This window comes from Erpetoichthys calabaricus, chromosome 16 (assembly GCF_900747795.2).
Source record: "Erpetoichthys calabaricus chromosome 16, fErpCal1.3, whole genome shotgun sequence".
Lineage (NCBI taxonomy): Eukaryota > Metazoa > Chordata > Cladistia > Polypteriformes > Polypteridae > Erpetoichthys > Erpetoichthys calabaricus.
The window spans coordinates 78310642-78331366 of NC_041409.2; the positions used below are offsets into that span (position 1 = coordinate 78310642).

A 20725-nucleotide genomic window follows, 5' to 3' on the forward strand; every position below is an offset into this window, starting at 1 on the left:
AACTTAATAAACTTAACTGAAAACATTATCATAAAAAATATATAATTTCAAAATATTTATTTTCTTTAGCTCTTCACAGTCTTCAGTTCCAAGACTGCTCACAATCTCAGTAGTGAGATCACTGTATGTCCTCAGGCGTAGGGCAAGGTCTAGGTGAGATAGCAACTTGAACCTTGGATCAAGTGCAGTAGATCTGTGAAGGTAGTCCTGTAGGGTTGGTGGTGAAGTGTATCTGGGCTTCAGGTCCTCTCTAATGGCAGTCTTGACATCTCTTGTGATGGTGCTGTCTTCCTCACTTGGGGCCATAGATTGTAGGATCCTTGTTTTCAGAGGCAGGATCGTGGACACAGATGGGGTAGTTTCAGTGCTCAACAGAGTTGTAACCATTTTGAGTGGTTTGAGCAGCTGGAGGACCTCCTCTGCCACTTTAACATCATCATCAGACAAGGTGACGATGTCTCTGGCATTTTTCTTCAGGGTTTTGTCTGTTAGTGCAGAGTATATAGCTGCCTGCTGCTCAAGATAACGCTCCAATATATCATAAGTGGAGTTCTACCTTGTTGTGACATCATGTATGAGCTTATGAGTAGGCAGCTGTAGCATTTCTTGCTTGGTCTTAAGCACACGAGCAGCTGTTGAGCTTCGGTGGAAGTAGGAAACCACCTTCCTGATCCTCCCAAGGAGGTGGTCCATCTTACAGACTTTCATTCCCTTTTGGGATGCTAAATTAATTGCATGTGCCAAGCACCCTATCTGTGGGCCCAGTCCTGCTTCATTCACTGCATTTATTTGGTTTTTGGCATTATCTGTTGTGACTGGGAAATTAGTATTGGGCCTCTCTATCCTCCACTCTGCCACTGCTTCCATCAATACGTGTGCCAGTGTGACTCTCATAGAGGGGGTGTGTCTGGAGTACAGGGCTTCATATCTCCCACTTCGCTGTGATGTAATGAGCGGTCATGGTCACATAGCTTTCTGTTGCCCTGGAGGTCCACCCGTCTGTAGTTAGGGCCACAGAAGATGCCTGGGACAGTTCAGCCATAACTTTTGACTTTTCCTGCTCATACATACTTGGGATGATATTGTCACTGAAGTGAGTGCGTGACGGAATATCATAGCGTGGCTCAAGCACGTGTATCATATGTTTAAACCCCTTGTTTTGCACAACGGAATATGGCCTCATGTCTGCAGCAGTAAACACCCCAATAGCTTTTGTAATAGCTTTAGCCCGGTCTGATTGGGCAGCAAATGGCTGCTTAAATGCCGCGGATATCTTTGGTTGTTGTGCAGCCATCGTCTTGGGTCCTGTCACATCAGGGTGGTGTCATTTTAAATGAGTGGCCATGCCCTACGTGTTGCCAGTCTCATAGGGCTTCCTCGTGCCACACAGTCGACAAACTGTGGTAGTTTTATCCACCACCCTTTTCCCATCAACATATTTAACAGGGAAGCCAAAATGCTCCCACACATGAGACTTAAATGATGCTGGAGGTTTGTCGAACTCCTCTGCTTGAACTGCTACCGCTGGCCATGACCCATGCGTATGAAGTGGCAAACCAGACAAAAGTCGAGCGAAAATGCGCGAGACAGGCTGAGTTAGTGCGCGCGAGAGAGAGAGCATGTGAGAAGTTTAATTGCAGTTCAGTGCGTGAGAGCTACCGAGTTAGCGCGAGAGAGACAGAGTTAGTGCACGAGAGACACGCGCGCAATACAGTGGAACTTTTTTTTTCCCTTTATTCCATTGAAAGCACCACTACTAAAACATTCAATTTATATGTCCTCAGCAGTGGTGGTTGTTAGTTTTATTGATCACCTGAGGAGATCTATAAAATGTAGCGTTTTTAAACATTTCAGAAGGTCAATCTTATAAGCTTCTTATTGTTAACAGATGTGTTTTTTTTTTTTTTTATATAGAGATGTACTGTTTCCAGGTGGGCAGTTTTTTTTCTAAATCAATTTTTTTTCATAAGCAAACACATTAAGCTTTAAGCAAAGTTACCTTTTTCTGACTGCTAATAGTTTTAACTTCTTCAAAGGGTGTTTGAGTAGACCTTCAGGAATGTTTGATTTTATTTTAAAATCAGTACCTGTTGTATGCTTTGGAAGCAATTATTTTTGCAAATTTTTCTGCCATTTTTTTTAACTTATTTCATTGTTAAATTTATTTTTCAGCATTTTGTCTCTTGGAGGTGTGGTTTTGGAAAGCCTTAAGTATAGATAGAAAAATCTGATGTCAAACAAGGAGTGATTTTTAAAATGGTGTCAATCCTTCTATAAACAGTGTATTATATAAGGATACAGTGATGATTCCCCATTGTCATGCTTTATATACAATGTTATTCTAGAAGCCAAAGTTCACACATGCTAGTAGCTTATCACACAAAACTTAGGGCCAAGTCACTTTATAATTGTTCTGATAAAATCATACTGATTTAATTGGCTGTCAGGTGAAGAGGAGATTACAACATGGCTGGGAAGCTGTCACAAATTTGTTAAATTTGTCCCATGCCCAGTGATTTTCTGTCTTGTAAACTGACATGATTGTTACGAGATCAGCAACTGCAGTTGGCAAGTGTGACATATCCTGCGACTAGAAGCTGCATAATGTGAAATCGGCGCTACTCGAACAGAAAAAGACCAGTCCAAGAAATAAGTCCTTAAAGGTTTAGTTCAAGGCGGATATCCATATAATGCAAAAGGCATGAAAGGTAATTGTTGATTATACAAGATTTTGTTTCTGATAACTAAATAAGTAAGGCCTTGAATATTGGAAAACAATAAGCAGAAAAGTTTTAGTTAAAATATTTTTTACTATTTGTTGTTTCTTCTTTGACCAGATTTAGACACGAAGATCACAACAAGAAATACTGTATTTTTTCCATGTCTTGCTGGTGTTTACAATGCATGTGACAGTTGACATTTGTTTTCAGAAGGGTGCATTTTGTTCTAAAGACATTTTCTGCTATGAAATTCCATCAGTTGTCTGTAATTTTACATATTTTCAAAATCTTATGCATGTAAATTTGTGTTAACAGTCCATCCCTTTCTAAAGTTCCTTAGAAAGGTGAAACACCATGACACCATGTCAGGTATTTCTGACTTTGTAGTTTGCAGCTGAAACAAACCTTCTAAATTACGTAAAGGTAAAGGCAATAGGATAAAGGAGTGAAATTGAGTTTATAGCCGATAATACCTCCAATGTTACAAAAACTTGGTAATCTTTCTTAAAATGTCTAGTATTTAAACAAAATGTTTTTCTTGAATGGAGACATCTAAGGCCAGACTGTTAAAGGCTTTGTGTAACTATTATAATATTCCTTTTTTTAATAGATGTCCCACCTGCAGAGCAAGAAAAACTTTTCATTCAGAAGCTGCGTCAGTGCTGTGTTCTGTTTGATTTTGTATCCGATCCTTTAAGTGACTTGAAGTGGAAAGAGGTGAAAAGAGCTGCTCTGAGTGAAATGGTGGAATACATCACACACAATCGAAATGTTATCACTGAGCCTATTTATCCAGAGGTAGTTCACATGGTAAGATGATTTTTTTTTTTTGGAGTTTGAAATTTATGCTTTTTATCCAATATTTAGTCCTATATGTAAAATACAGATTTTGAGCTTTGCTTTTGTAATAATTAGTGTTTTCTGGCATGTATATTAACTGAAAACGTATTAAAATTGTCCAGCCTAGGCATAGTCTTTCATCATTCCAGTGCTGTATTTGGAAATTGTGTTTGTAAGCAACACCTATTATTCACTATAGGTTTTAGTGACCCATTGTATATGTTATATGTAGACAATTGTAGTGTAAATATTCTTGCTGCAATTCCCCACTACTCAGTAACAAATTTGTTGTTTCAGACCAAGTTATTATAGTTTTGCCTTTTTATATTAGTTTTTATTTCTATATTTTTTCTGACCTTACTTGGAAATTCAGTTTAGTTTTAGTTTTCCTTTGTTGTGTATTTTTAGTTTTAATTTAGTTTTTATTTTACAAAGACATTTCTATTTTATTTTTATATATATGTTAGTTTGTTTTAGTAATTATGGTTCGGTTAAAGAGCTACTATGGCGTTTAATTTTTGTGTCACAATGAGACAGAACTGTACACTTAATGGGTTTGGATATAATATGAGTTTAATGTTAGTGGAATCTTACTACACTAAACAATACAGTTTACTATTAGGTTTTGTTTTTGTCTGATAAAAACAAGCATAGTCAAAACCAGGTACTGAATATGAACAATTTTACACAATTTTATAATTTTTAAAAATATTTTCTGTCATTTGTGCTGAACAAATCTGCACTGCCTGATGGCACTTTTTTCCTTTTATTGCCCAGAATGGGCCAATTTGTAATGAAATTTAGGTGAATTTTAAGGTGTGAGGGTTTTTTACTCTAAATGTCTACAGCACACAATTCCTGCTCCAACGAAAAAGTGCTTATAATGAATGCCTTCAATATTGCATTCAAAAATCTCAAATACTGGGCTTTGTTACTTTGTACCAGCCATATTGATCTCTGATTCCATCACAGGCACAAACAATTTATAGACAGAATTTTGCCACCTGCAGGCCTGAAAAGATATAAAAAACTAGAAAACAGAATCTACTGTATTCTCACAGGTGTGATCCTGAAAATCATGGGGGCTTAGGGAGAATAGAGGTCTTAGGCTTGAATCAGTGTGCAGACCCCACCTAGCTGTAATGAAGGAAATAAAGAAAAACAAGCATGTAGTGTCGAGGTTAGGGGTAGTGAGACTTGAATAGCCCATCAAAAGAACAGTAAACCCATAATGAGCAGAGCAAGAGCAGGTAATAAGAGTACTGACAGGCACAAAATGACAGAGACAGCATCTGAGATTAAGAACAATATATACATTATCTAAACCTGTTTATCCAGAGCAGGATCACAGGAGATCTGGAGCCTTCCCAAGCAGGTTTGGATGCAAGGCAGGAAAAGTATCTGGTATGCAATATGTATGATATGGCTGATGTTAAGAGCAAAAAGAATGATATTTCAACTATCTACTTTGAGAGAGAAACATTGCAAAAAATTGGGACAGATATTTTAAAACAATTCTGCTACTGGATTATTTTCATAATATCAGGCATTTTGAGCTGTGAATATTAACTAAAAAAGATAAATTAATAAATATAGCATAAATGCAAAAACACATTAGTATGTTTAGCTTTTCATCACTTGGCAGACTCTCTTCGCCTGCCTACCTGTAGTTCAGTAGAGACATTGCCAACTCTGGAATTTTACAAGGTTTGTATCGCTTCGTTGTTAAACATGTTGTTATATTATGTACATTAAAGAACCATCAACAACAAATCTAATCAAATTAATGATATATTGAACTATTATAAAAGTTGAATAAATCGGACGCTGCATGAATAAAAAAAATAACCGAGAATGCAAAAGTTAATACAAATCTACAATTTTGGTGTAACAAACATGCCAAATTTCATCCATCTATCTAGTTGCGTTTTTGAGTTATCGTGTTTACACACATACATAGTTCCAAAAAAAAAAAAAAAAAAAAAAGTATTTTTGGACTCTGGGAGTTCTAAAACGTCGAGGTTCATCAAAATCTTAAGGTCGAATTTTTTTCATGATTACTATACTTTCTCTATACTTTGTATACTTTGTGTGGGAAGTGGCAGGTGAATTACTATCAAATACTGAAGTGCTTCTCACTCATGATTTTTCTGTCCATACGGTAAAGTTTTTGTTGACCAGCACATTCCAATTCCAGGCGTTTGAATTACATCTTGATAAACAACAAGTGCAAAGAAAGGTGGCGCGTAAATTACTTTCTTTTCCACACGCTTTACATGCATATTCAACTTGCTCTGTCACTGCAAATGCTGTGTGAACAGCCGCCCTCGGTCACCAGCCGCTGTTCACTGGATAAATATATGCGGGCGGCTCATGGTGGATGACTTTCAGTTTTAGAATTAAAAGTTATAAGGGTTAACAACTAACGGCAAGAAAATTCATTCATAAACGAAAACTAAAATTATTTTAGTAAATTATTTTATTTCAGTTTGTCTTTCCAGCTACTTTAATAGTTTCGTTTAGTTTTAGTTTTTCATTTTGGTTTTATTTTATTTCAGTTTACGAAAATGTTTTTAAATAATAGTTTCAGTTTTGATTTTAGTTTTCGTTAACTATAATAACCTTGTTTCAGACCTGTTCAACTTAATCTATTGGTTTGGTAAAGATTTAGTATTGTGTTGTCACATTTTTGTCTGTTTAAAAAAAAAAAAAAAAAAAAGGCAGTTGTTTAGGGACATAGGAGATAATTAATACAGTAGGGCACTAAAGTTCTGCACAGTTTTGTTTTTTTTTTGCCACAGTGTGTCAAATATTAGGATTTTTATTTATGAGTTTTCTATGGGGAATGTAGAAACAATGAATTTTGTGCATTGCTGCTTTATTCCAAAAGATGAGGCACAGTTAATGTTAGCAAAGTAGCAAAGATTCAATATTAAATGTTAGGTCTATATTTACAATCAGTTTTAAAGTGTTGCATAGAAGATAGCTTGATACAAACAATGCAGTTTGTAAGATATTTTTGACTAGTACTGTGATTACGATTTTAAATTATGATATATTTACTAGCTGTAATTTTTTCTATTCCCAAAGGAAAAGAATCTGATGAAAGGATGTGGTTTTTATGTCTATATATTTAAATAGCATATATGCTATTTAAATAGCATATTTAAATATATAGATCTACAATGGCATTATTATCATAGAACTATCTTAGCTATAGTCACACTGTAATATAGATCTCAGAGCATATTAAAACATCTTACCTTAATGGAGTAATACCCGGAGCGTGAGTTCAGTTTGAATTTTATGGAGTGGTGTTTGTACAGGTTTATGAGCATCCTAACTAGTGCTATCAAATTAGCCAAAGTATAACATTTAAATATCCGAATTAAACATGTCCGACTATACAGGCTTTTTTTATATAGTGAAACCCGGTTGTCAGACATGATTTGTTCCTAAAGGCTGTTAGGAAACCAATTTGCTTGAAAACTGAAACCACTTACCATAAGAATTAATTTAAAGTGGATTCCTGTTCCTGAACCCCAGGTGATTGCTTATTTAAACCTTTATAGCAGTACTTCATTCATGAAATCCTATACAGAAACAATGAAAATGCATAAAATGTCACACAAAACGAATAAACACAATAAGTAGATAATATATGGATGAAAATTTAACTTCACTTTACCTGTATGGAAGAGAGTTGATAGCATAATGGAAGGTTTTCAGGAATGGGGTGGTGAGAAATGTTATTGTTTGGAAGGTCAATCCCCTTCCATAAAAACAGCAGGTAATTGTCCTTCTGCATTTTTTTTCTCTTTTTCTGTCTCTTAGCACCACTTGACTCTGCTTGAGACTCGCTGGGCTTCAGTCTCAATAAAACCATGTCCAATGAGATTTGGTTGTGCCTGCATTTTAAAATATTTTCGAAGGGAAAATGGTATTGTCAATTTAAGGGTTTATGATGCGGCTTGCTAAAGCTTTGTCAGGGTGATATCTTTCCACAAAACTTTGCACCTCACCCCATTTTGCACACATTTCGTTGCCGGGCAAATTTACCGTTCGGAGTAGTGAGCTGCTCTTATTGTTAATATTATACAATAAAAACATACATTTATAGTACAGTGGAACCTCTGTTTGCGAGCATAATTTGTTCCGGAAACGTGCTCGCAGTCCAAAGCACTCGTATATCAAAGTGAATTTCCCCATAAGAAATAATGGAAACTCAGATGATTTGTTCCACAACCCAAAACTATTCATATAAAAATGATTAATACAAAATATAAAGTAAAAATACATAAAACAAATTAACCTGCACTTTACCTTTGAAAAGAATCATGGCTGGTGTGAGTGAGTTTCTAAACTCCTGAGAGATTCCACCCAACGGGACGACACGCGGAAGAGCGTCCCAAAGCAATCGCAGTCTCCCAGCGCTGTAGCAGTTCGCCATAAAAGCGAATCCGAAAAGCTATAAGCGTCTGACGTCGATGGGTGATACAAGGAACATTATAAATGCGCAGGGCACAGTACTAGCTGGCAGTGACCCTGCCTGACTACTGTGTCTGTGTATAGGAGAGTGGCAGATTCCGCTACAATAAATAACCGCGCTGTTGCTGTTTAAAGCTGAATAAAGCTGGTGGTGCAAGATGGGGAACTCGTACGTCATAGCACACACACAGAGTCACAATGCTGTAGTAAACAGTATACGCTCGTATGGATGTTGACTATATGAGTGAGGCACGCCAACTCAGACGGAGCACAGGAGACGATTGCTCACAATCCCGCAGCGAGAGAGAGAACCATCAGCTCAGTTGTGATTACATGATGCTCTTTAGACAAAGCGTATATATACTACTTGTATTGCAAGACGTCACTTGTTTATCAAGTCAAAATTTATTAAAAATTTTAGCTCGTCTTGCAAAACACTTGTAAACCAAGTTACTCGCAAACCGAGGTTCCACTGTACTTGTAAAAAGTTAGTATTTTTTCACTTTTATTCTCTCAGTCACAATCACGATACAAACCTTCCAACTCAGATCTGACGCTGTTAGTTTTTATTTGAAACTGGGAATAACTGTAGATGTGAGTGGTGTTTTAAGGCAATGGAACTGGAAATTCTCTGATCTGGGGGAATTAAAGCTGACACACAAACACTGGTGAATCTGCCTTCTTCGTATCTCACTGTCACTTGATTTTTTTTTTTTTATTCAGTTTTATTGAGTGTTCCTGCTCACACTGAATTAGTATGCACCTTATGGTTCATGATGTCAAAGCCACACTGACAAAAAAACAGGGACATAGGTATATATGATATTTGGAATAATTCATTTTTTGACCTGTATAGTACATTTCGGAAAACATTGTGGCACTGATGCAACATTATTCATATTATTCTTATTCATATTATTCTTATTCATTCGCATACCTTCTTGCGGTTGTAATCAGTGACCACGGTTCCCCCCCCCCCCCAAATAACTTGCCCAATCTCCATATTTTGGTACAAGGAGGTGTTTCTTTTGTACTCCAGGACATGCAAAGGAAAGAATAGTACAGAGAGGTCAGTTCCGAGGTATATACAATCATCAAATTCAAATGTTAACAGTTCCCACACACCCAAGGACCGTCCTTCCTACATTTACGACGTGTACCTGTTGCATGGTACACACTTCTCTCTATACTGTGGTTCCTATTACACTGAAGGGGCGCCTGACACTGACTGAGTTTGCTTTCCTGGGGGAAGCGGCAGTCTTGAAACAGAAACTTGTCGATGTTGAATCCTCATTTTCTTTTTCCATCATCGTCGCTTCTTACAAGAAAAGGTAAAGTTCCTCTGCAAGGTGATCAAAGATCACTCTTCTCAGTGGACCCATGCATGACTTGTACAGTACATGTGCGTTCATCGCCGCCAAGTCAAGCATGTTGTAGCACATGGCAAGCAGCCACCTGTTTGCTCCTGCTCGCACTGAATAAGCTCACACCTTCTGGTGAATGATGTTAACGCAGCACCAGGCAAAAAAAGAAAGAGACAAATATTTGTGACATTTTAAAGAAATCATTTGATGACCTGAATAGTACCAATCTGAAAACATCATTGCACTAATGCAGTTTTATTATTGGTAAATCCTTTCTAAACCTACACCTACTCTTCATGTTATGGTCAATAATCACTGTGATTTGGTTAATTTGTGTACATGTTAGTATAATAGTTTAGAGGTACAGTATATTAAACAAGATATCTATCTGATTTTGACTGTTAAACTAATTTTACTTTTAGTCGATTAAAATAGATTTACTTTATCTTGACCAAAATTTATGTATTTTTGTCAATTAAAATTAGACTAAAATTAACAATAATTAATTAAATGACTAAAATGCGAGTAAAATAAAAATGCAATTTAGTCAGAAGACTAAGACTAAAACTAAATCAAAATGTATTTTCAAAATTAACACTAAAAAGATTACATCTTGTCTGAAGAAGGGGACCTGAGTTGCCTTGAAAGCTTGCGTATTGTAATCATTTTAGTTAGCCAAAAAAATTGTCATTTTGCTTGACTTCTCACTATATCCATAATGGCTAACACGGTACAACACCCTTGCACTATTGATGGGAAAGAAAACTCCTCAGCCTTTACATAGTCACTAAATTCTTGCATGTATTTCTCAGCAGCTTCTTGATTCAAACTCACAGCCTAACCACACTATGTGTGCCACTTCTCTTAAATTTCTCGAATCACCCTCTACTAGCTTTGAACACATCAGTATCAGCACTTATACCAGGGGTTTTCCTTTAACAGGTCATCATGTAGTTGCCTCACTTTTTCACAAATTATAGCCTCAGAAACACTATTGCCAGCTGTTTCTTTTTTATCCAAATCAGCACTAATTTTTTGACTTGTTCAATCAGCTGTGATCTTTTAGTAAAAACCTTCACTCCTTGCAACATCAGCTCCCCTGATCACCTCTTTATTTTTAAGTATAGTACAGGTCGTTGATTTCACTATACCAAACTGCATAGCAAGATCCAAGACATGAACACCATTTTCATGTTTGGATACGATTTCAATTTTTCACATGTATCTTGGTTTTAACAACTTTTTGCTTTGCTGCTATCACTATATCCTTCTTCTGCCTCATGGTGGCTTATTTGATAATTATATTAAAAAAAAAAACAAAACACAAAGAAAATCTGGAAAAGGCACTGCAAGTTCAAGCAGAATTCTGCACTGAGCAGAGATGCGGCTTAACTGACGCTCTCCTGCCATACATCTCGGCCTGCAGAGCACAAGGTTGCCAGTTTGCCTTTTCGGGAACAGAGATTCTTTTTGGAAACCGGTGCATTTTTTGTTCAGAAAATATGTTCGGGAACGGATTTGATGAGAGTCTTTCAACAACAGAGTTTCCACTGTACTTCATTATTATAGTAATGACCGCACTGGTGTCCACACAAAGAACAAACAGAAAAGCTGTGGCAACTGATATTTAAATAAAAGAGACATCAAAATCACAAGCATCTGTACTGCTGTCTTTTTTCAGTATAGTACTAACTGCTGGATGCAAAGGGCCTTCTCGGGATAGTAAGCCATTAAAGTGGCAAATAGAAAAAAAGCTGAAATACCATACCAGCCACCTGCACTGACACTGTGCTTCCCTGCATTATGATTATGTTTTACTTTTTACTCGTGCATCTGCAAATCCTGGCACGTTTATCACACTGTTGCATGGTTGCCAAACAGGCACAGGCAGAGAATTTTTAGATCAGGAGTAATACTTGTAAGTTATTAAGTCAGTGACAGGGTGAGAGCAGTAAACAATGTAAGAAATCAGTCAAGAGTCAGGGAGGTCAAAGGCAGACTTGTTTTATTGTTTTGGAAGTACCCAACAGACAGTGGCAGGGTACAGTTAATATGACAAAATTTCAGAATTAAAAGCCAGTTGGCACCTGTGGACAAACCCCGAGAAACTGGATTGTCTCAGTATCTGCAAAATTTGCCTACTTTTTTCTTCTTTACATATGCAGCAATATTTTAATAAAGGTGGCCTGAATATTTTTAATTATACCTCATTGTTTTAGGCATTATGAGTCAAACCAGCAGTCACATTGTGGGACAAGGCTCTACTTTTAAAGCATAAGAGCAGCATTTCGAAAAACTTGTCTGAGCACACTTGTAGATCAAAGGGCAGAGCAGTGGGACAGGAAAAAACAATTGTGTTTACTAATGAAGATAATAAGTTAACCATTCAAAATTACAAAGACTGATCGTGGAAGTGAAAATCAAAAACAGGTCTTGTAAATAGTGTTGCTTTGCATAGTGCATCTGGAGTAACTTAATGCCAAAATTATTAGTGTAGCTAAAACAAACAACCATTCTTTTACAATCTAATGTCAGCTTTTGCATTTGAGCAAAACCTTTTTTAAACTATTCTGAGTGATCTGAAAGCCCTAATCCTAACACCTGAGAAAAGCAAGGGATGACTGTGTGTTTGAAACAATGAGGGAGAAACTGTACATTTTGACACCATGATGGAGGAAAGGAAATGGCTATATTTTGACAGCAGCAACATGACTAAACAAGAAAGAAGTTGTACTTCAATCCATTTGCATAGCAGAGGTGGTAGGACAAAACAATTCACTTCTTCTGCCGCCATTTAACATTAACATGTTTGTCAAAGTTGTGTGTTAGTGCTGTAAGTTATTTGTTTTTAAAAAATTTTGATACTGAAATGTATATGCAAAAACATCATACTGGCATATAATGAAACATATAAAAAAAATATATATATATCCATATTACTAACTGAGAATGCTAAACCGGATGGACGCAGGGACATCCGGCCATGGGCCGTGGCCACAAAAGACGTACTGCGCAGGCGCCCCACAAACCCCCTCCAAGCAATGGAAACCAGCTGGATGGAATGCAACGTAAACGCACGAAGCCATTGCACACGAAACGGGACACACACAAAGAAGAGGATTGAGACCCACGACACCCAAAGCCCCCCTCCAGTAACTGAAATAAGAAATGAGGCCACGCGCCCCTAGGACACCAAAAACAAAGGAGTCACACGCAGGCGCACATAGCACACAAAAAGGACGATTCAGCCCCACGACACACAAACACCCCCTCCACTAACAGAAATAAAAACTCAGGCAACAAGCCCCCAGCACACAAAAAAAAACAAGCCGCGAGCGCCAGACAAAGCCCATTGGACACGAAACGGGACAGACTACGGACATAGCACGCGAAACGTACACAAAAAGGACGATTCAGACCCACGACCACACTAACGATTGCGCCAGTTAGCTGACAGCGCGTTCAATAATAAGTCCACTTTTCATGAAAATTCATTGGGATTAATGAATGTCATTTGCAATCATTGTCATTCACTTAACTTCCCTGAAGAAACAAATGGCAATACAAGTAATGAATTTACACGTTGTTGTCACAAAAGTCAAATTTCACTGCCTCCTTTACATTCATATCCTGCATATCTACAGAAGCTTCTAACTAACGAAGTACCTGAAAGTAAAAACTTTATGAACTGCATTACATCCTACAATAGTTCATTTGATTTTGCATCTACCGGAGTAAATATCAGGTCACCAAAAGGCAATGACCCATACTGCTTTTGCGTATGTGGACAAATATTACATCGCATTGGAACAGTGCACCCTGAAACAAATCAAGAACGCAAATATGCACAAATCACGTCGGCACCTACAAAGCGCTTCTGAAACCGTGGAAGCAAAAATGTCTCGGCTCCAAAAACACATGTCACTCCTTATTCCAAATACCGGTCCCAATCACAGAAACATCGGTATCCACTATGACAATGCACAGTAACAATGCACGTGACATCCGTCTTGCCACACTATTAATTATTGATGAATGTACAATGGCATCCAGTCACTTACTCAACACCATTGATAAACTTCTACAAACGATGATGAATAATAATATTCCCTTTGCGGGAAAGGTACTTTTATTAGGAGGAGATTTTAGACAGTGCTTAACTATTACTCCACTTACAATGCGCTCAGCTATTGTTCAGTCCACCTTAAAATACGCGGACAATTGGCATTGCGTTGATGAATAATAATATTCCCTTTGGAGGAAAGGTACTTTTATTAGGTGTATATTTTAGACAGTGCTTACCTATTGCTCCACATGCCATGCGCTCAGCTATTATTCAGTCCACCTTAAAATACGCGACGACATCATATAAACAACACGAGACCGAACTACAATACATATACAGGCGCGAGACCTGATTGGTGGTGATATGAAGAAACGAACAGTCCGCATATTAACAGTGAGTTCAATCCTACTTATTACTTATCCATATTCCTAACGATAAAGATCAAACAAGTCATCAATTCACGATCACGGATACAAAACTAGACGGCTTGAGTAACGGGACCACAAACACGAACCCGCATCAAAAAAAAAAATTCACCTCGGCGCGCTTCTAAAACCGTGGAACAAAAAATGTTACACGAACAATTGGCATTGCTTTCTAAAGATACACTTGGTACAAAACATGCGATTTCCAGATCCTGAATATAACAATTGGTTATTACAACTAGAACATTGTACACTCACCAATACAGATGGACTTCACCCAGATATTATAACAATTCCTCAACCCTTCATCTGCGACGACTTACTTACGGAGATATTTGGAACAGCGGTCTCATTAGACCAAATGCCCCTTTTAACACAACGAAGTATATTATGTCCAAAAAATATTTCTGTTGATCACATTAATAACCAGGTCATTTCATTACTTCCTGGAGAGTCACACCTCTTTCTAAACTCTGACAAAGTTGACTCTGATGACGACAATGACCATCTTAATTTCCCCTTAGCATATTTGAACACTATTAACCCAGCCGGATTACCACAACACAGTCTTAGCCTTAAAAACGGAACAATACACATGCTATTAAGAAACCTTAACACTAAACAGGGTTTATGCAATGGTACACGTTTAGTCGTCTACACCATAACACACAATGTTATTCAAGCAACAGTTCTTACAGGATCACATGCTAACAATACTGTTCTAATTCCTAAAATTGACCTTACAAGTTCTGACCTGGAATTACCTTTTACACTTAAACGGAAACAATTCCCCATTAAACCTGCCTTTGCCATGACCATCAACAAATCACAAGGACAAACCATGCACAAGGTTGGCATCTACCTATCTGAGCCCGTTTTTGTACATGGACAACTTTATGTGGCCTTCTCACAACTTCGACGTTCATCTGACGTTAAAGTTAAGGTCATAAATGCTCCATGCCAAGGAAAACTCATTCAAGGACAAGACACCATCTTTACTACTAATGTTGTTTACAAAGAAATTTTCCAATAAACCTTTACACTGTGCCAAACACTTTATTGTTTGCTTCCTATCTGCGTCATCTACACCTTCACACTATGCTAGATCACATTCATACATCACGCTCTTTGTAATTTCCCAACACCAGTGGTTGGCGAGCGAAGCGAGCAGGGGGCGGAGCCCCCTAGTATATATATAAAAAAAAAATTATATATATATATATATATATATAGGACTTTGTTCATAAATTGATAGGAATCTCTTTTTCCACATAACTTTGGTGTGTCTCTCTAGATGTAAGAGAGACTCAACAGGCCCTGGGTATTCCACATTAGAGTTGTCAAATCAGAGCCCTGATGTAGGTCCTATTATACACAGCCAGGATAACCAAGGAGTGGCTCCATAAGAAGCATATTAAGGTTCTGAAGTGGCCTAGCCAGTCTCCAGACCTAAATCCAAACGAAAATCTTTGGAGAGAGCTGAAATTCCGTGTTGCTCAGCGCCAGCCCCGTAACCTGACAGATCTAGAGGAGATCTGTGTGGAGGAGTGGGCCAAAATCCCTGTTGCAGTGTGTGCAAACCTGGTCAAGAACTACGGGAAACGTTTGACCTCTGTAATTGCAAACAAAGGTTTCTGTACCAAATATTAACACTGATTTTCTCAGGTGTTCAAATACTTATATGCAGCAGTGCAATACAAATAAATTCTGTACAAATCATACAATGTGATTTCCTGATTTTTTTTTTTACATTCTGTCTCACAGTGGGAATGCACCTACAATGTGAATTTCAGACTTCTCCATGATTTCTAAGTGGGAGAACTTGCAAAATCGCAGGGTGTTCAAATACTTATGTTCCTCACTGTACTTATTATGAGCCCAATATTGTGAGATTAGATAATGATCCCCACTACCTGGTAATATTTTGATTTCCTTTCTTTGCTGTTTTAGCATGAATGTTTGTCAGCACTGTATACCAGTGTGTTTGGTGAAGGACATTTTACTGCAGCTTCAAGAGTTAGAGATAAGAGGAGAAATGAAGTTTAGTTAAGCTAGATATTTTGCATTTGTTTTTTTCTGTGCATTTTTGAGATTCCAGTTTAAGAGTTTGCATCATTGGCCAGTTATTAAAAAGCATTAAAATAATGTTTGTTCTGTCTTAAACAAATCCTGTATGTTTCATTCACTAATTTTTTTAAATAAAATTGCATTGTAGTCATATATTTGCTTTTCAAAATGTAGAATAATTCTTTCTTTTCTGATAAAAGTACTTCTATACAGTTCCAGCATACAATGCAATTACGTACTCTGTATCAGGTGTCAAAAAATATCTGTGCATCCCATAAATCTCCTGTCAACAATTAACCACTTCAATGTAGATGCACATTTCTCAAAGTAATGTGCAACCCACAATGCAAGTGTTGTTTATTCTACATTGCCTTTCTGTGGTAATTTTGCAACAACAATTGGCGAGTTCATTTTAAATTTCAATAATGCACATCGCGTTATGTGAACAGGCCTGAGCAGTATGTTGTAACAAATCAAACTGGATTTATCTACTTTTTTATTTATCCAACACATACAGTAGTAGTACAAAAGGACCAAAAAATCACATAATATGAAGACTTTGTTCCCTTTGAATGACAGCTGCAAATAGATTGACATAAGGTTTATTGATTTGGTGAATCATCCTTTGTCCCGTCCTTGAGCAAATGGATGTCTTAAGGTAATGTAAAGTGAGTTTAGACATGCATAAGATATGTAAAGTTATTTATATGTTCTAATCCAATGGCAAAGGACAGTGTTAAAGGAATTGGGACATATATTGCATATCCTGGTAAATAAGGGCACCTTGAGCACACAGTGACACTTGGCTGTTCAAAAAAAGGGTTTTGCTTTGTATTCTTTAATTCATTTTGTCTATTTCATTTTGGTTTTGTCCTCATTTTCTCAGTGCTTACTATTTTTCCTATTGTATTTTCTATTAATATTAATGCAGCCTAATATTATTTTGCTTAGTACCTGACATGAAGGGAAAGCTGAATTTTAATTAAATCAAAGGACATAAAACAATTTATAAGAGTGTAATCGTCAATCATTATTTTAACATTAAATATAAGGATATTCTTGGGTTTTAAAAAGCACAGGTATTCCTGTTTTATTCATATAACCATTTCAATTATTTTTTGTGTTTAGAATTACATTTTTTGGCTGAATTGACAGATTTAAATAAATTGCTTAATGGTTATGATGATTACTATCTTGTATAATGCATAATAATTCACCTTTACAATTTTTTTTATCATCATTAGTAATAAACAATAACAATTAAAAACAATTTCAAGAATTTAAATCTACCTTTTACAGACAAACTAATACAGAGTAAACTCGTTCTTACTGATAAGTTTATCAACAGCTATATATTTTATATATATATATATATATTTCACTCTTTATATAATATTGTGGTAGCGCAGGCAACGCACTGTGTCTGGTATAGTAGAATCAGAACTCTAACAAGCGGCAGCATTAAATGACATTTATTATTAATGGCAAGAATTAGCTCCTAATTAAGAAATTGGCTGGTTTGAAAATGGTAGTCCATCAGCCACCAAGTTTAAAATTGCTGAATTAGCTGGTTACCTCACTTGGAATTAATATTGACTGCTAGATACGGAAAAAAAGAAACCGAGGCTCTCCAACTTAAAAAATTAAGTAAATTCAAGTTAAGATGAAAGACACCTGTCCATTAGCAGCGTTAATTTGGTACTATTTAGGAAAGCGGCTGGCATGAGGATCCCTTTCCATTGTGGTTCCCCAGGAAATGGGTTAGGTTAGGTAGTCTTTATTATCCCAGTGGGAAATTAGAATTTGACACCCTGCACTAGAAGAGAGGATAAAAAATGGTTGTCTATGAGCACAGGCCATGAGAGCCATGGTTAGTAGACTGTCATCTCATCAAAAAGTTCATTACATATTGAATTGACTTGAAGACCATTGTACTTGTTGCCTGGACTTTTGTTTGTTTGTTACTCTTCATTCCAGTACATTAATGTAATTGGTCATTTAATATTAGTCACTGTTTTAAGCATCTTTTCCCATTCCCATGCTGCATTCACACTGAAAAAATCATTGTAAATGGCAATTAGAAAAAAAGTGTGTTGTGTAACAGACATAGTTCACCAATTCCTTTTGCTCTTTTAGTGCTTTCTCTGCAGTAAATATTAGTGTTTAAGAGAAGTTGAGATTTATCTGGAATTTAAAATTCAACTGATTTGCTTCTTCTGACTAGACTGAAGTCCATTGTTAATCATTGTTATGACAAAACCGATACTAAGCAGGTTGTGGCCAGTGATTCCAAAGTCCTCAAATTGCAGAATAGTACATATTTAAACAGTAGTTTAGCTTACAGTAACTGCCATCCAAACTGAGTGCTTGCTTAAATCTGCAAAATATATATGTCCAAAATCATGCACTGAATTTGTGTTTCTGTTCTTTATTCTTTTTAATGCATTTAGAGTATGTGACTGACAGTAAGATGTGTGGAAATATTTTCTCATTTAATTTCAATGTGACATCTGTTGGATTTTTCTCTCAGAACAATACATGTATGTTATTTCTGCTGTTGGAGAATATCTGAAAACAGGCAAATATATCTTAATTTACAAGTGAATGTTTATTTCCTTTGCTTTATTTCCTAAAACCAAATTGAAAATGTTTATATAAGGCGATAGAAATTATCAGTCTCATATACTGCACATCAGTTCCCAAACAGTGTAAAAGTTCCTGAGGTTCTGAAAAGCCCCTGATCCTTGAAAAAATGTTCCTGCAGTAGAAAGGCACCAATAGCTGGGGGTCACCCATGAACTTCCAATTGTGCATAACTTTGTACCGCATTACTCTTCAAAGTTGCCTCCCAGATGTGCTGCGCTATGCATCTTATTTAAGAAATAATCTCCCCCATGAAGTCACAATCACTTCACAAAGCAGTAAGGTGCACAGGGTCCCTGATTGTGCAACACTTCATTCACATTACTCTTTATAGTTTCCTCCCTGGTGAGACACAACATACATCACAACTGTGAGGGGTATGAGGGTGTGTCCCCAAACCCCCCCCCCGAACTCTATAACATGCCTCACTTCACACAGCATTACTGTTCTTTGTGCATCACATATTTTGCATTAAAGATACAATTCCTGTTGTGCAATGGGAATGCAACACTTCAAAGATGCCAGGGAACACAAGTGGCCCAAGACCTATATCGTACAGGAACTGATAGGTCCCTGAAAATAAAGTTCCTGTTGTGGGAAAATGCCTATAGAGTCCAGGCAGAAGCATTTTGGAAACTGTAGCTCCTTTTTCAGGGGCTGTTTTCCTTCCCTGTAAATCTCCTGTTTAAACATGGCCCACAAGTTCTCAATAGGTTTAGGTCAGGTGAGGAAGGGGGCCATGTCATTATTCTGTCATCTTTAAAGCCTTTACTGGCTAGCCATGCAGTGGAGTACTTTGATGCATGTGATGGAGCATTGTCCTGCATAAAAATCATGGTCCTCTTGAAAGATGCTTACTTTTTCATGTACCACTGCTTGAAGAAAGTGTCTTCTAAAAACTGGGAGATTTAATTTGAGTTTGGGAGTTTAATTTGAGTCCATCTTCAACCCGAAAAGGTCCAGCTAGCTCATCTTTAATAATACCAGCCCATACCAGTACCCCACCTCCACCTTGCTGGCATCTTGAGTCGAAGTGGAACTCTGATGCTGTTACTGATCCAGCCACAGGCCCATCCATCTGGTACATCAAGTGTCACTCTCGTCTCATCAGTCCATAAAACCTTTGGAAAATCTGTCTTCAGATACTCCTTGACCCAGTCTTGACGTTTCAGTTTGTGTCTTGTTCAGTAGTGGTCGGTTTTCATCTTTCCTTACATTGGCCATGTCTCGGAGCACTGAACACCTTGTACTTCTAGGCACTACAGGTAGGTTGCAGTTCTGGAATATGACAGCACTAGAGGATAACTGGTTCCTGGATGCTTCACGTTTGATTCTTCTCAAATCTGTGGCAGTTAATTTGCGTCTTTTTTTCACAACACATTTTTTGCAGCCCTGTTGACTATTTGCAACAAAACGCTTGATGGTTCTGTGATCACGCCCCAATATCTTAGCAATTTTGAGAGTGCTGCATCCCTCTGAAAGACTTTTCACAAGTTTTGACTTTTCAGAGTCAGTTAAATCTTTTTTCGCCCATTTTGCGTAGGGTAAAGAAGTTGCCTAATAATTATGTACACCTTGATATAGGGTGTTGGTCTCCTTAGGCCACACCCTCCCTCATTACACAAATACATATCACCTGATATGCTTAAATCAAATAAGCATTCAAGTTTATACAGATTGGAGATGGAATATATGCATGAAAATTATGATCTGGTCAAAATACTCATTTGCCTAATAATTGTGCACACAGTGTAGTTTATATAAAGAACATTGGCATACCGTTTTCTGACTGTGCTGTCTGTTGATCGTTTTGATATGAACATTTGCAGCTATGACTGTATGACCAAACATAGCGAGAAAAGAAACAAAATAAGTAAACTTTAAAAATAACTTCTTTAAAATGAGAACTTTTCTTCATATCAATTTTTCTGTTATTTTTGTGTGAACTGTTTTGCTTTGAATTTTACTAAAACCTTTAAAATTAAGGTATCCATATTATGGAATTATTTGAACACACGTCACAGTATTCCCTGAACTGTTCTATGAAGTAAACTAGAAGCTGCAGAATTTTGGCAATTCTGGACAAACACAGCTACAATAATTTTTGTAGCT

The 20725-nt window shown here is 37.0% G+C and overlaps 1 protein-coding gene across 5 annotated transcripts in view; it reads left to right on the forward strand.

The window, feature by feature from the left end:
• LOC114667066 (serine/threonine-protein phosphatase 2A 56 kDa regulatory subunit gamma isoform) overlaps positions 1 to 20725 on the forward strand; it is a 149066-nt gene that overhangs the window by 72510 nt on the left and 55831 nt on the right. For all 5 annotated transcript variants that reach the window (XM_028822188.2, XM_028822189.2, XM_028822191.2 and 2 more), the window contains one exon: positions 3331 to 3530. In XM_028822188.2, coding sequence (XP_028678021.1) covers positions 3331 to 3530 — 200 coding nt within the window. The remainder of the gene's footprint in view (positions 1 to 3330; positions 3531 to 20725) is intronic.